The sequence below is a fragment of the Simochromis diagramma genome, unplaced genomic scaffold (assembly GCF_900408965.1).
Source record: "Simochromis diagramma unplaced genomic scaffold, fSimDia1.1 OVJJ01000681.1, whole genome shotgun sequence".
Taxonomy (NCBI): domain Eukaryota; kingdom Metazoa; phylum Chordata; class Actinopteri; order Cichliformes; family Cichlidae; genus Simochromis; species Simochromis diagramma.
Genome location: NW_024387172.1, coordinates 73,676 through 89,736, shown reverse-complemented (window position 1 = coordinate 89,736; position 16,061 = coordinate 73,676). Strand labels below are relative to the sequence as shown.

The window sequence follows — 16,061 nt, the reverse complement described above, 5'->3', positions numbered from 1 at the left end:
GAAGTGTCATTCAGAATAAATCTCTTGACAACACTTTTCCATTTGATTCACTTTTATATGGTGGATTATGCAGAAAAATTAGAATTGGCCCAAAAGGTCTATTGCTTTATCACGCATTCAGGTAGTGTATCATGTTTTTGAAAAGTAACTAAGTAACTAAGTAACTAATTACTTTTGAAAATAAGTAATCAGTAAAGTAACGGGATTACTTTTTTGGAGAAGTAATCAATAATCAGTAACTAATTACTTTTTTCAAGTAACTTGACCAACACTGGTTATGAGGATGTTAGAGGATGTTATATCAAGGATGAGATTTGGTTATACAGGACTAAATAGCACACTTAAAATAATTAACAAACATGATACAGGGTATTGTGATTATTGCAGGCAAATGGAAACAGTAGAGCTCACATTCTTAGATTGTAATAAATACTCACATGAGAAAGAAAGATTGGTCAGGAATCTTCATAACAACAAGAATAATTTAAAGATAAGGGAATTATTTCAAAGAAACTCGTGGGATATAGTTTTTGTTGACATTTGTAAATTTGTGAAAGAAACTGGAATTTAAAAAATATACATATATATATATATAATGGTGGTACTGTAGTTTCTGATCCATACGCTAATCTAGTAGGTGGCGGTAATGCACCATTCAGTTGTTTGCTAACCGCCATAAAAACAGAAGAGGAAGAAGAAGATCCGTTTCCCTATCAGCTCAGGGTCGGAAAGTAACGATCCAAAAATGTTTGTCATAGTGAAAACGTTAACTGGAAAGGACTTGAATATTCAAGTGGAGCCATCTGATACAATTGAGAATTTAAAAGCTAAAATCCATGACAAAGGCGGTATTCCTCCAGGTAGGTGTAGAATCACTCTCCCCATGACTAAAACGAGCACATATTACTACATCACAGTTAACGCTAGACATATTGTCAACTGCCTAAACCTATACGTGTTATCTAATTTGTCTGTTTTGAAAATATCCCACTGTCTACTCATAAGAGTCCCTTTGTACGCTCCAAAAGCTTTCATGGTGCGTTTGCTTGCACTTTGTGAACTAAGAAATATTTATGCGAGTAGTCAGGAAGGTTGTTAAAAAGGACATTTTCGGATTTCCCCTTGTTAAAATAAATACATGTGTTATTTATTTCTTCTTCTCTACAAGCTGCATTTCTCTGTAGGGACATTTATTTATTTCAAAGAATAATAGAATTGTAGTCGAGTATAACCATATGGAGTGGAGCTGCTACTCCTCCTCACTGAAAGGAGCCATTTGGGGTGGTTCATACTTCTGATCACGATGCCTCCTGAGCGCCTCATATTTGAGGTGATTCGGTCATGTCTAGCTGAGAGGGGATACCAAAGAGATGCTGGAGAGAGTCTCTCTTGGCTGAAAGACCAGGATGTGTTGGCTGGGAGAGGGAGGTCAGGGCATCTCTGCTTAGACTGCAGTCCTGATTTAAGCAATCTAATTTTACCCAAGGCAGTTTTTTGCTGGCAGACAATTGGCTGAAAGACACAAGTTTACAGCAATTTAGCAAGAGCTTGTATTTTCACATCAGTTCAAGTCAGTGCATCAAATGACCTCCTTGGAGTTTTTTTTTTTTTTTTAAATTTAAATAATTTTAATTGATAAATGATGCTTGAGTCTTTTCAGTTGTTCTGCAGAAATGCTCAGTCTTGCTTGACAGTCAGTGTGTATTCTTTACTTTTATTGTCTGTGTGTTTCAGAGCAACAGCGGCTTCTTTTTGGAAAGCAGCTCGAGGACGGATGCACTCTCACAGATTATGGAATTCCAAATGGGGCGCTCATGTACATGGTTATAAGGCTTAGAGGGGGAGGGCAACTTGAACAAAATATTGAGGAAACTATTGAAATTGAAGTTCCTTACTATTCTGAGGAAGACTTCAGCGAGGAAGACTTCAGCGAGGAAGACTTCAGTGAGGAAGACTTCAGCGAGGAAGATGATGACACAGGAAGCAAGAATCCCACAAACCGAAGTATGGAAAACCTAGTTTTCATGTAAATCCTTGCAAAAACACCACAAACAACATGTCAGTGGCCCAAGCGCCCAGTGACTCCTGAGTAAACTGGGCACTCCCCCCCAGTCAAATCAGAGAGATTCTCTGCAACATCTATTAAGGCTTGCTCAGCGGTGATGAGAGGGAAGCTTTCTAAGGCAGAGAACTGAGAGAATGTTTTCTACTCACCCCACAGAACTAAAGATGATGATGCATTAATGCCCCATTTCCACAGATTTTGTCTGTATGATTTATTTTGATTAGTAGTTTGTATAAATCAGCTGTTGCTCTGCCACAACTGGTTCAGCCAGGCAGATGACACACATATGAAGAGCCAGATGGACAGTACTTCAATTCATCACATCATGTTCAATCAGTAAATGACTCAACTCAGCAAAATGGAAATGTCCTTGTGTTACTGACTTGAATTTTGAATTTGTCAGTAGTTCTTATCATAGTTTAATCCCCATGAACAACTCTCCCAAATTTGGACAAGGCTATTAAATAAAAGTTATGAATTATACTTGTTTACCTAAACTGAATTATTCGACTTTGGTTGATGTTTTTAAAAAGTCATTTTAGGCAAGTCCTGCATTTGTTATAACTTTGTGCTATGTGAACTTTTCAGAGATAAAAAAAAATACTACTATAAGCTTTATTTTTGTATAAACAGCCTGTTCTCAAGGAGATAATAATCAGCAGATTTTGGATGGATACCAAAAAATCTGTTACATTTGAAGCATTGTTTGTTTGAGGATGAGCTCAACAAACTGAAGTGAATATTAACCAGCACATTTCATTGTCTTTATTCTATTTAAAACAGCATGTTAGTTATATTGTTATGGTCCTAGCAGGGCCGCTTCCTGAGGTTGCCCTTGGGTGGATGTGTTCTCCTGTCTCTCCTGCCTTAGGTGCCACCTTTTTTTTTCTTTTTTTTTGTACAGCTTACGCCCATCAGCAATTAGAAGTATTTAAGGCCAGAGAAACGTGAGCTCTAGTGCCAGAGAGCCATGTTAGTGGTTGCAGCTAGTGAGCTGTGTTTTGTGATTGTTCGGAGGGGGTGAGTGTGTTTGGTGATTAACCCTTTTTTGACTTGCTTTCCATTTTACTGATTGACGTCTGAGTTTTGGTTTGTTTCTTCAAATGGTGATAGCGGCTTATCAGTCTCTTTAAGTTGAGTTATTAATAGAAGCTTTAAAACTCTTTAATTTAACCATTTCACCTCCCTGTCTCCTTTTTTCGACCTGGATGCTTTTTGTTACCTTCCCTCATCCCCTCGACCTTTTTAGGGGAACGTAACATATGTATGTATACATATGAAAACACTGTTTGTTTGACATTTGCTGGAATAGCTTGTATGTGTTAATACTAATAAGTACTATATTTTGTTCTTTTTTTTGGAAAAACAATAGTTAAATATGCGTCCTTACAATATCAGTGTTGTTGTGTTATTCTGTCATCAATGTTTATTGATGCCACAACTTCTCTTTAAATCTCATGGATTTTTTTTTCTGTTGTTTAAGCACGGGTTTTGTACATTTCTATATACCTTTATGTTGAAAGTGGATTGTTTTCAGCAACGCTGATAAAAACACATTTCATTAGTTTTATTTATATATATCAGACATTTTTCTGTTTTGCTTCTACTCTGCTGTGAATCTCTCAAAAGAAATCTAAAACAAAAAGTCAAGCATGACAACCATAATATGTAATGAATGTTGGCTTTTATCTCTGTGGCACACAGGGTTGGCTGGTTTTCTGGGAGCGCATTATCACTCGTGTGACAGTATACTGCCCTCCTTCATGTCAGCCCCCTGAACATACAGTGGCTTGCAAAAGTATTCAGCCCCCTTGAACTTTCCCACATTTTGTCACATTACAGCCACAAACATGAATCAATTTTATTGGAATTCCACGTGAAAGACCAACACAAAGTGGTGCACACGTGAGAAGTGGAACGAAAATCATACATGATTCCAAACATTTTTTACAAATAACTGAAAAGTGGGGTGTGCGTAATTATTCAGCTCCCTGAGTCAATACTTTGTAGAACCACCTCTTGCTGCAATTCCAGCTGCCAGTCTTTTAGGGTATGTCTCTACCAGCTTTGCACATCTAGAGACTGAAATCCTTGCCCATTCTTCTCTGCAAAACAGCTTCAGCTCAGTCAGATTAGATGGACAGCGTTTGTGAACAGCACTTTTCAGATCTTGCCACAGATTCTCAATTGGATTTAGATCTGGACTTTGACTGGGCCATTCTAACACATGGATATGTTTTGTTTTAAACCATTCCATTGTTGCCCTGGCTTTATGTTTAGGGTCGTTGTCCTGCTGGAAGGTGAACCTCCGCCCCAGTCTCAAGTCTTTTGCAGACTCCAAGAGGTTTTCTTCCAAGATTGCCCTGTATTTGGCTCCACCCATCTTCCCATCAACTCTGACCAGCTTCCCTGTCCCTGCTGAAGAGAAGCACCCCCAGTGCACGACTAATAGTTGTCCTATGGACAGATTCCCCCACCTGAGCTGTAGATCTCTGCAGCTCGTCCAGAGTCACCATGGGCCTCTTGGCTGCATTTCTGATCAGCGCTCTCCTTGTTCGGCCTGTGAGTTTAGGTGGACGGCCTTGTCTTGGTAGGTTTACAGTTGTGCCATACTCCTTCCATTTCTGAATGATCGCTTGAACAGTGCTCCGTGGGATGTTCAAGGCTTGGGAAATCTTTTTGTAGCCTAAGCCTGCTTTAAATTTCTCAATAACTTTACCCCTGACTTGTCTGGTGTGTTCTTTGGCCCTCATGGTGTTGTTGCTCCCAATATTGTCTTAGACAACCTCTGAGGCCGTCACAGAGCAGCTGTATTTGTACTGACATTAGATTACACACAGGTGCACTCTATTTAGTCATTAGTACTCATCAGGCAATGTCTATGGGTAACTGACTGCACTCAGACCAAAGGGGGCTGAATAATTACGCACACCCCACTTTGCAGTTATTTATTTGTAAAAATAAATCATGTATGATTTTTGTTCCACTTCTCACGTGTACACCACTTTGTGTTGGTCTTTCACGTGGAATTCCAATAAAATTGATTCATGTTTGTGGCTGTAATGTGACAAAATGTGGGAAAGTTCAAGGGGGCTGAATACTTTTGCAAGCCACTGTAAGTGAGGGCTGTATACTTGTAGTTTAGGACTTGGAAAGTTCAAGGTTGTGATTGACACAGTGGCAAGAGCACATCTTTCCACGACTTCAAACACTGCCAACAGAACTCATGCACTTTCTGTTTTAGGAAGTGAAATGTTCGTGTCTTTTTTGTTTATGCTTTTTGTTGTTTTTGTTTTCCTTGCATTTTGTACCTTGGGGCCACTTAATAATTTGAAAAAGAGAGTCCAAGAGAGACTGACTTTTTCAAAAAAAAGAGTTTGTAATGGTCCACTACTTTGAGAAAAACTGCTGTATACAGAATGTTAGAGTAGCATTTCTCAACATAAAATTGCAACCAGTTTGGGACTTTGTAGTTTTTAACTGCGTCCACAAATATCACTTAGACTCCGTCTGTGGAAGCCATGAATGTGTTTTACAGAGAAAGAGATTTGTGATTTGAAATGCGATTTATATTTTTTGCTCATCAGTTATTTTCCTACTAGATATCAATGTTTTGTTTTTGGGGGAGGATGATCGCATTACTTAGAGAAAGCTGGGTCACATGGTTATGGGTTATGCCAGGTGGTTCATAGAAGCAGCTGTTCGCCTGTGTAAAGACAGACTGAGAGAGGTTTTTTTTTTTTTTTTTTTTTTTTTTTTAACCCCTGTTTTCTTTCGATCACTGTGATTATTTTGAATACATTTTGTGTGTTATTACGGGTTGAATTTCATTAAATCTTTTTTTGTGTATTCCGGACTGACAGAGAATTTTTTTTTGGCACTGCCTAAAAAAAAAAGGAAACGAAGAATGAACTGACACCCTCAGTGACATTTTTGTTTATTTTCCTCACTATGCTATGGATGCAAAACAAACTAAAAAAAAAAAGAAGAAAAAAAAAAAGGAAAGAAACGATCCCCAAAATTTTGCCAGTTTTTCTGGCAAAATCATGGCTACAAGAGAGACGGACCAGGGAAGTGAAAAAAGAGAGGTGAGGAAAGGAAGGTGATAAATTTGTCCAAAGAAGAAAAATCATCAAGGGATGAAGGTGTAAAGTGTAAAGACATAAGAAGATTATATGATGGTGAAAAAAACACAGCAGCAAAGTCAGGCAGTCTGGTGTTCTTTGTTCTTGTCTGGCTCGTTTAAGATCAGTTAGTCACTTCTGAGAAAAAGTGATGTTATGAATATTTCTGTGCACAAGATTTGACAACAAAATTTAAAAATTCTGAATCTCTGTAAGGGATGATTTTTGTGGCCTCCACGACATACAAGTGCTAACTTGTATAAGTAATATCCTATGATCAAGATTTTTACTCATCAAATCACTAATATAATACAAAGCTCTCCTTTGATTTCTTTCTAATCAATCTGACATTTTTTTTGTAATGCTTATAATTTAGGAGCTACTGGTCCACTCTGCACATGTTGAAACAAAACAGAAAAAACCAGCACTTTTTATAAGTTCTTTATTTTTCACAATGCGCTTAAACTACAGGCTAACATTTTGTCTCTCGAGTAGACCTGATGCGTTATGCTAAGATTTCATTTGTAACAGACTTGAGTGCTGATAAAGTTTATTCATATTTCATATACACAGACATGTTTCAGTAAAAGATGTATGCATAATGATCTCACTGCACAGTTAGTGATTTTAACAGAACAATAACAAACAGTCTCTTGTTGTGCAGTTTAAAGTTCAGCCAGTAGGAGGCAGAGAAACAAAGGCTGACAAAATAAAGCTCAAAGTGTCTTTTGGAGCTGAGTTACACAACATAATTTTTTTTGTATCAACAATTGTTAAACCTTGAAGGAAAATATAAACATTATTTTAAATTGTTCATGTGTCTTGTTTTCATGTTTCCACACAGGGATGGAGGTCTGCCTTGGAGCGACCCCACTGGGGCAGATTTCATATGGTGAACTAGTCTGTGAACATTCACGCTTCAGTTTCAGGCAGACAAAACAGAACTCCATGTTGCAGCGAGGACAGCTGATGTTTTTGCAGTATTCTGTGGTATGCTCCACCCTCATGCCACATGTAGGACAGAGTCTGATGGCGGGGCAGCTGGTGACGCCCTCCACCTCAGGCAGACTGATGGTTTTGCATGTCTGCATGAGTTGCAGGTCCTTGTTCTCACAGCCGTCGTTGTCACAGCGGTCAGATCGAAGGCCTGAACCCTTCCATGGTTTCAGACACTGCCAGCAAAACTGGCATTTCTCCTTCTGATCAGCTGTGCATACGACACACTGGACACACAGGTTGGACAAATCCTTCCTCTCCACATCTGTTTTACACTGTGGACACTGATGTGGGAAACAGTTAGGGGTTGTTTTAAAGAAAAGAAAGAGACCTCCAATTTAAACAATTTTATCAAAGTGAAATAAGCTGAAAGTCACTTACTGGCTGAACCTCACAGTGGTCTGCAAGAGCCAGACGAGCCATGCTCTCTTCAAAGTGCTGCATTTCCTCCACAGTCAGATCAGCCAGTCTGCGCACCTCCTGGTACGACCACTCTTTATTACACTGCTTGGTACCATCCACTAAAGCTGGACATCTGAATTTGTAATTCCCCTGAAACCAACAACAACAACAAAAGACTCACTGTATAATTAGAGAAATAACTAAATACATTTACTTAAAGTCTAAATCTGGAGTACTTCAGAGCTCTTATTTTCATTATAATAACACTTTGTTACATTTATCTGATAAGCCTCTAGTAATTTTCACAATAACATTTTGCAAACAGACAATGATGACCTTTATTCATGGAAACAAGTACCAGTAGCACCCTAGTGTTGACCTTATAAAATAATATTTACAAAGCAGGGCCTTGACCTAAAAAGTAACATTTGTATAATAATTTTAGCTAAGAAAGATTTCTTTAAACAGAGCTCAAACCTTAAACATAACTTTGTTGCACCACCGGTATCCAAATTGAACATGAAACTTTATTTACAATTTTAAAAAAAGGGCTACAAAGACACGACATACCTTATCCAGCAGGGAGCGACACCATCGTGTCAGAGATTCAGGAGTGACAGCGTGGCCACAGGACATCTCTGCTCTGAGAGAGTCATCACCTGAGGAGGGAGTTAACAACAACAAATCAAACATGTTGTTAGTTTAGAGAGGAAACAAAGTCAAACTAGATTTGCATGTCAAGCTACCCCTCAACTCATCCAAATCTAACAAATCTCACACAGAGTGCATCATGTAAGCTGCTTTGTATCCCCACTCCTCCTTTTATACTGTGTCTGACTTAATCACCATCATATCTGTCTTTGATGCCTTCTCTGGTCTGTGCTGGAGTCCAGCTGCTGCTTCCACAACAGAAACAAAACACTAAATATAAATTATATTCAGTAAAAATAAAACAAATCTTACATGATGAATCCAAGTCATCCTCCCTGTCGACAAACTTCAGGGTGGTGTCTAGAGGGTCGTATTTCTTCTCCACCTGATCCTGTCCACGAATGCTCATTTTGGGGATCCAGCACTACAAATACTGTAACATAAGATTTATATTAACATGTCAGCCTCCATTATAGACCAAAAATAATGACTGTCATTCTCACAAGCTAGGAGTTTGGACTGAAAGGAGGATGAATGCTGTCTAATACACATCTTCAGTGTGCTGATGGTTCACCTTTTCAAGAGGGAAATGAACCAACGCATAAAAAACTAGAGATTTACACCCTACAACCTCAAACTGCTGTCAAATTAAAAGAGGAGTCTCAGATTTCAGTTTTTGTTTACATGCAAATATTTCTTAAACAAAAAACAAATAAAAATAAGTAGTAGTTAAGTAGTTATTTGCTGCTGAATAATGAGTAGTTTTAGTGATTCAGATTTCAAGCACTTTACAGCACCAGAATAAGTGCAGAGCCTTTATGAAGTGGAAAAGTACAATTTGACTTGTTTTTATAAACTTTATTTGCTTTTGAAGATGCATTCATGTTATCTGTGGTTGGTGTCACTGTATGGTCTTCTTATTGTCTTTCTTGGACTGAATACAGTGAATGTTTGTCAATGTCTTCTTGCATCAGTCCAGGTTTTTGAAGACTCCTCATATTGCTGGAGTTTTACTGGTGGAATTTTCCACTTTCATCCTATAGATGAAAGTTTGCACACTGCTAGAAAAGATTCAGTGTGTTCATGGTTTCTGCTTCACTCCGTGATAAAGGCTCGTGTGCTGAGTTTCAGTTAAATAACCATAAAAAATATATATGTTTTAGCTTATGTGTGTCCCTTACAAAGAGTACTTAAAACGTGAAGGGTTTTGAATCCAGAAGCTCTCAGTCTTAAAACAACTTATTTAAAAACCTCCTGTGAGGTGTGGCGAGTCACTCAAGGAAGTTCCAGCTGCCTTTAACTTTGTTACAGAACGTTAACGTTTCTCTTTCTTATGAGATTGTTATTACAAAGTAGTAAACATGTCCACAACATTTATGTAATATTTTAAAATAAGATACAATTAAACTTGAAGGAGGCTTCGTAGTTATTTAAGTGGATAAACTGAAGATATTAACAGGCGATTTGTTAAAGGTGGAAATGTTATGTCTTCGCTTGTTGGCACAGCTCTAGCAGTTTTAAAGACTTCCGCTTTTATTTTAACGCTCAGCCAGAAATAGGACATCCACACATGTAACTCTCTAGTTTGATTTAAGTATTCAAATAAATATTAAATTTACCAAGAATCACGAGTCTCCAGGCTCTGTGTACTTCCAGCGGTGGGTCCTTGCGTGTCTGTCGCACCTCCTCTCTGTCGCACTTCCTCGTTCAGCCTCGCTCCGGTATCGAAAGTGAAAATTTGCTGAGGTCGGTAAATCAGATAGGCTGCACGGTGAGTACTCTCCTGTTTACCCTCCCTTTTTACTACTCACCGTTAGAAAACATCATCATTATTGCTGTCTGGACTTACGGGTTATAGCGTCAGTGCGTTTGGTACTTTATACTGAAGCTGTGATTGTTTTACTGTTGCTTGAATGGTCTGTTTTATGACCCCCCGAAGGCGGGTAAGCACGGCTAAGAGGCGGCAGCATGGTTCAATAACACTCGAGACACAGACTGTTACTGTGGACGAATTCATTCAAATTTAAAGGGTTTACAATTTAAATTTGAATTTAAATCGATTTCGAAAATCAGACGTTTCAAGGTTATTTTACTTAAAGCACATTTGTAATGATAGCACATTACCAAAGAAACCTGTAGCTACTACAAACCGTAAAAGTATCGTATTTATAATGTTGCTTTATTATTACCAGCTCAACTTTACTTTAACGAGCTTTATTTAAGGAAGCCACATAACACAGTACAGTGACGTTATTGCAGGAAGAGAGAAAACAGAACAAACGAGAGGAGGCAGACACGACAGCGTCACACAGCTGTTGCAGATGTGTCTGCCGCACATCCATGACTCTGCTGTTCCACCACATCCTAAACTTGATGTGTTGGATTGACATCTGGTGACTGTTGAGGTCATTTGAGTACACTGAACTAATTTTAATGTTAAAAGAAAACATTTTGAGAGGATTTGAGCTAACATAGTGAGTTATCCTGTTGGAAGCAGTCATCAGGAATGGTCCACTGTACACCACCAGCAGCTGTAACTGTGGATATACGGCAGGATGGATCCGTGCTTTCATGTTGTTTATGCCAAACTCTGACCCTGCCGTCTGAATGTTTGTTGGTGCCTTTCTGGTTATCCTCAAATTCTGGAATGTCAAACTCACTTTACATCCTGGGCCACATACAGCAAACTTTAATTTTAAGTGGGCCAGACCAGTGAAGCTCCCCCTTCTCTCAGTGTAAAGAAGTTTAACTACACAATGCAAACCTGAGATATGTTATTATAAGAAAAAAGAAGCATAATTTCAACAGCACTTTACACACAACTGTTATCTATTAATTAACTATTTCTGGCTCAGTATGAATGGCCACAGGGAAGGTTTTTATCAGGAGAAAAAGCTTCTTAATGTCTATGCTTTTCTACTAATTTTCCAAAGCCATCTAATTGGCTGGATTGGCATCTTTACCGGGTCAAGTGTGGCCCCCGAGCATTGTGTTTGACTCTCCTGCTCTAACTTCTGCTGTGTCTAATATCCTTCAACAGAATGAATCCAAGCATCTGACAGTAAAGTTCAGGAGTGAAAATGCCGACACACATCAGACAGACATCAGGATGAATCACTCCCTCGTGTCGAGGTTCAGAAAGAAACTAAATAGCCTTCCTGTTGCAGGTAAGTAGTATAAAATGCAGCAGCTTAAAGCATGTGGCTCTGATTAAATGATGTGTGACTTATATTCCTTACCCTCATTGACGTACTTTTTAGATTACTATGGCCTCAAGAGTCCAGGTCTTACATGTTACCTGAACAGCGTGCTTCAGGTGCTTTTCATGACAGAAAACTTTCGCGACGCTTTGAAAAGGTTTGAAAAACAACTTTATTTGGGATGTTTTTAAATGTGGCTTTGTTGTCTTGAGGAGATGAGCACAGCTGTCATAAGTTGGCATAAAGCCTGGATGCATGGGAAAGAAAAAAAGAAGAAATGTAGGAAAATCAGAATAAATCAGAATAAATCAGAATAAATCAGAGATGTAGAGTATCACAGAAAATGTTTTTTGTTTTCTTTTACTCTTTGACTCTCAGTTTTAAGAAACAAGATGAAGTTTTTCTTTTATTTAACAGAAGTGTCACATTGATGTTAAAGTGTATTTCTTCCAGGAATTAATACGCGTTAAAATCTGGAACTAAGTGGAAATATAAAGATTTTTAATCACATTACCTTTGTTTCCTGGTTACATATTAAGGAGTCCAGATCACCGGAGGGGCAGGAAAGACTCACCAATTGTTGACTCAGAGCTGAGAAGGCTGTTTGATGATTTACAGAAACAGTTGGCCGAAACACGTAACATCACAGAGAAGCTGGGCATCACAGATGGTAAGATGGTTTATTTGACATGTCTCATTATTCTGTGTGTGCATTTGAAATGCTGTAACAAATATATTATCACTGGTGCTCTGGTAATAATTTTGCGTCCTCTTCTATCTCCCTGATCTTCAGTATTTGAACAACGTGATGCTGCTGAGTATTTTGAGAAGATTTTGTGTATGACGAGCCAAGATGCTTCCAAGGTGCGACCAATATACAGCTCTGTTTACTTTAAGGGCACAGTGTTCATTAATCAGTGCTGAAATTTGAAAATATCTAGGTACACGTGTACAAGGTACAGCACAGCAGGCACCAGCTGTAGCTGTCTGCTAATCAGTGTTAAAAGCGTCTTTTGGAAAATAAAGAATCAGATTTTTTTATGTACCATAAACACGTGTCTGGGTAGTTGAGTAAAAATCACTATATATGTACATATTTGAAAAAGCACATATACTTTTTCAAATATGTGCATTAGCTGAGTTAAAGTGTAAAGATTAAAATACTTAGATTTACCCGAGACAATATAAGAGAGGCAAACATAGTCAAAGTATTTTGAATGCACAATGTCTTTAATCAAAATGATAGTTTTAATTCTAATATTTAATCCATAAACTTTCACATTTCCCATTTTACAAAAAAGCAGAAAAAATTAGCAGAAATTACTTTTTTGATTAATAAGCCAAGTGAGTTATTTATTTGCTGCTAACAGAAAATAGGAGTAGATGTAGCAGTAGGCCTCACAAATTATTGTACTTTATTATAACAAAATGCTTTTGTCAGTGCAGTATAGCTCTAACAGTGCCTCTGATTATACGGGTGCACAGCAACAATTGTACTTTTTTTGTGTCCAGATCTTTAAAGGAGAGCTGAATCACAGGACAACATGCTGTAAGTGCGACATGAAGAACGATTCCAGGAGCTTCTTTTGGATTCTGCCACTAATGGTGGAAGATTCAAGATATAAAACCTACAATGTGGTACTGAATTTTCCCCCATCAAAAAGAAGGGTATATATTTTCAAAATGTTAAGAGAGCAATCTGTTTTACATAAAATCTTCATGGTTTGCAGGAGCAAGGACTCGAAGCTTTCTTTGAGTTACAACAAGTATCTGGTGATGACCAGATATACTGCAGCCGCTGTGATGAAAAGCAAAATGCAAACATTGTGAGTGATGAATCTGATCTCTTAAAGTTTTTATCACAAAAGATCAATGCCTCTGGTTCATGTAATTGTTTTTATGTTGTGTCCTAGAAATGGGAGATAACTCAACATCCAGATGTTCTGACCCTCCTGCTAAAGAGATTTACCTTTGACTACAAGCTGAGGCGCTACGTCAAGCTTCACTGCAAAGCTGATGTGCCTCAAACTTTACACATGGAGGTATTTAAGAGAGAACAGCAACAAGTTTTAACTTTTATCTTTTAAATTTAATGACTTTGTTTTATTTCCTTCTCTCCAGAAATGTGCTTATGAGCTCTACGCCGTGGTTAACCACTTTGGCAGTCTCACAGGAGGACACTACACCGCAGAAATCAAATCATATGAAAATGGGCAGTGGTACTGCTTCAATGATGGACGTGTTGAAAGTGTAAGGGAGCATAATTTGACAAGTCCTCAGACAGTTAAGTGTTTAACAACATTAAGTCATTAATTTATTATTATTTTTCATTTTTCAGGTCAAACTATTTTTTGCTAAAGAAAACCCACTGAGGTAAACACTGATTTTGTTTAATGCCACATGAGGAATATTTCCTGAGCTGGAACCATGTAATGTCTGACATGAAGCAGCTGGAGTTCACATTATTCAGCTGGTTGACTTTTGACGATGTTTGATGGCGTCTTTCTCATAATTCCTCATAACAGGTCTTCTACAGCTTACATCCTCCTGTACAGGAAAGGTAAGTTTGCTTAAGATCACCTCTTATAAGTTTTTAAAATTCATAATTATAATTTATCTGAAATGGTTAACCCACCGAGAAAAGAAAATCATTTCCTACTGTAATCTTTACCTTATGATATAAAGTTCATCGAGTCAACTGTTGTTGTGATTTGGAGACAAAAAACATTTAATTTGATTGAAATTGAAGGTGACATTATTTCACTAGACTTAGATGTAGTGCAAAGAGTGTAAAAATGTAAAAGTTGTCTTACTAGCATACTTAAGAAGTGTTTCCCAAAACCTTGTAGATAAAAATAATATTAAGAGTATCTGAAGATTTTTTTTGACCTGTAGGAGGAGCCAAATGTCACTTAATACAGCTTTTTTTTTTTTTACGGAGTACCAGTTGTTTTGCCACACACATATCAGACTGATGCAAAAATTATGACATTCATAATAAATGCCATGAGAGCAATAATCTCTTCTCCAAAGACAGATTAGTCATTGATCATTCTGTGTTTTACTAATCTTCCGTTTTTATGTTCAAAGTGAGCAAAGAAGCTCCAAAGACTGATGGAAGTGATCACGACGCTCAGTGTGCACATTCAGACGTCAAGGCTGAAGGAAGGAGTCATGAGACACACAGAGGGGACACTGCTTTTCCTCATTATCAACCAGAGAGATATAATGACAAAGGGAAGGACATTTTAAAGGGCTACAATGGTGATTTGCCAAAAAGCTGTCGTGATGATGGAATTTTGGGAAAACTGATGAACTTTAATGGAGAACCGGATAAACAGCCAAACCAAAGAGCAGCACGGATAAACAAAACAACTGACAGTAGAATAAGAATTAAAGCAGTTGTGCAGTGGCTTGATTCAAATACAAAGGCACACATGTATCCTCATATCAACAAAACAGAAAATTTGAAAACACGGAAAATTTACGAGACTCAGCAAAACAGTAATTCCCAAAAGAAACGTCAGAAAGCACGAGACATTTTCTGGGAAGTTAGGGACGACACTGATACTGAGACTGGAACAAAAACAAGTAAACCAAGGAGTAGCCCAGGAAGAAACAGAGAGAAACCTGGAGAGACTAAAGCTGAGGAAAAGAAGAAGGAGGAACTAAAAGAAGCATCAACACGAGAAAACAGCAGGCCTGTTAGACGGGGAGGGAACGGTTCTGTCTCTGCTGCTGATAAAAGGATTTGTAAAGCTTACTGTTCTTCAGTCATGAACCCAACAAACTACTCCAAGAGTCACCGTACAATCAACGAAGCCTCTAATTATAAAAACTCAGTAAATGAGGGCAGAAATGTAAATACCTTAAACAGCAACAATATGAAAGAACAGCACGTTGTTACTACAGACAGCAAACTCAAGACCAAACACAAGCAACAACAAACTGCAAGCGTGACAGAGAAAAAAAATCTAATAAAAGAGCCTTGGAGGTGATGTTGTTAATTGTGATTGGTAAACTGTGATCAGGAATGCATTTGTTTACCTTGTTATATGTCAATGTCTTCCTTATTTATTATTGGCTAATGCACATAGGTAAACACAGAAGAGCTACCTCGTCAGGCCAAGACTCTGCAGTCTATTTACACCTACAGGCCAGTGGACACTCTTTCAATGATGAGGATGTAACATCCTGGACAGGGAGGAACGCTGGTTTGAGCGCGGAGTCAAGGAGGCCATTTACGTGAAAAGGGAAAGACCATCTATGAATCGAGGAGGGGGCCTAAGGGCACATCTTTCACCATCTTACAATGCTGTGATTGCAGCCATTCCCCAACTCTCTGTGAATGGTACTCATAGTCTTTGATCAGTGGTTGTTGATCAATGGTCATGAGAATTTGCATAATTATGATGAAGGTGACCTCCCAGCCCAGTGGGCTGGTTTCAGTAATTATGCGAATGCACTGTTTATAAGATTAGGGAAACCTGCAGTCAGCTGAGACTGAAGAAGTCACTTGGATGAGTGACGAAACGTTTCTCCCACTGAAAACACTACGTCCAGATGAACAGAATCAACTTTTTGGGGATTTACTTACCTGGATGATTGAGAATGCATCAAGAC

At 38.2% G+C, this 16,061-nt stretch overlaps 3 protein-coding genes across 3 annotated transcripts; 2 read left to right on the top strand and 1 right to left on the bottom strand.

Annotated features, from left to right (window-relative positions):
• Window positions 1–672: 672 nt before the first annotated feature.
• On the top strand, window positions 673–3,704 carry LOC120744671 (ubiquitin-like). Its single transcript, XM_040049181.1, has 2 exons — window positions 673–860; window positions 1,735–3,704. Exons 1-2 carry the CDS (start codon window positions 746–748, stop codon window positions 2,028–2,030), a joined length of 411 nt encoding a protein of 136 aa, XP_039905115.1. The 5' UTR covers window positions 673–745; the 3' UTR covers window positions 2,031–3,704.
• A 2,910-nt stretch (window positions 3,705–6,614) lies between these two features.
• LOC120744670 (uncharacterized protein DDB_G0292642-like) lies at window positions 6,615–9,967 on the bottom strand. Its single transcript, XM_040049180.1, has 5 exons — window positions 9,858–9,967; window positions 8,551–8,671; window positions 8,158–8,246; window positions 7,567–7,737; window positions 6,615–7,469 (listed from the first exon to the last, which is right to left on the bottom strand). The coding sequence occupies exons 2-5, from the start codon at window positions 8,645–8,647 to the stop codon at window positions 6,963–6,965; spliced, it is 864 nt and encodes a 287-aa protein (XP_039905114.1). The 5' UTR covers window positions 8,648–8,671; window positions 9,858–9,967; the 3' UTR covers window positions 6,615–6,962.
• LOC120744668 (ubiquitin carboxyl-terminal hydrolase 17-like protein D) lies at window positions 9,881–15,579 on the top strand. Its single transcript, XM_040049179.1, has 12 exons — window positions 9,881–10,009; window positions 11,279–11,405; window positions 11,499–11,595; window positions 11,978–12,108; window positions 12,232–12,302; window positions 12,951–13,076; window positions 13,169–13,264; window positions 13,352–13,480; window positions 13,560–13,688; window positions 13,777–13,811; window positions 13,964–13,998; window positions 14,529–15,579. The coding sequence occupies exons 2-12, from the start codon at window positions 11,348–11,350 to the stop codon at window positions 15,434–15,436; spliced, it is 1,815 nt and encodes a 604-aa protein (XP_039905113.1). The 5' UTR covers window positions 9,881–10,009; window positions 11,279–11,347; the 3' UTR covers window positions 15,437–15,579.
• Window positions 15,580–16,061: the final 482 nt, after the last annotated feature.

Bases quoted from the DNA above. Each gene is read 5' to 3' on its own strand.
- LOC120744671 (XM_040049181.1), top strand. From the start codon at position 746: ATGTTTGTCATAGTGAAAACGTTAACTGGAAAGGACTTGAATATTCAA. The intron at 861-1,734 runs GTAGGTGTAGAA...TGTGTGTTTCAG, and splicing joins CAAAGGCGGTATTCCTCCAG to AGCAACAGCGGCTTCTTTTT.
- LOC120744668 (XM_040049179.1), top strand. From the start codon at position 11,348: ATGAATCACTCCCTCGTGTCGAGGTTCAGAAAGAAACTAAATAGCCTT. The intron at 12,303-12,950 runs GTGCGACCAATA...TTTTGTGTCCAG, and splicing joins CGAGCCAAGATGCTTCCAAG to ATCTTTAAAGGAGAGCTGAA. The intron at 13,481-13,559 runs GTATTTAAGAGA...CCTTCTCTCCAG, and splicing joins CTCAAACTTTACACATGGAG to AAATGTGCTTATGAGCTCTA.
- LOC120744670 (XM_040049180.1), bottom strand. From the start codon at position 8,647: ATGAGCATTCGTGGACAGGATCAGGTGGAGAAGAAATACGACCCTCTA. The intron at 8,247-8,550 runs GTAAGATTTGTT...CTCCCTCCTCAG, and splicing joins GGATGACTTGGATTCATCAT to GTGATGACTCTCTCAGAGCA. The intron at 7,470-7,566 runs GTAAGTGACTTT...TTCCCACATCAG, and splicing joins ACCACTGTGAGGTTCAGCCA to TGTCCACAGTGTAAAACAGA.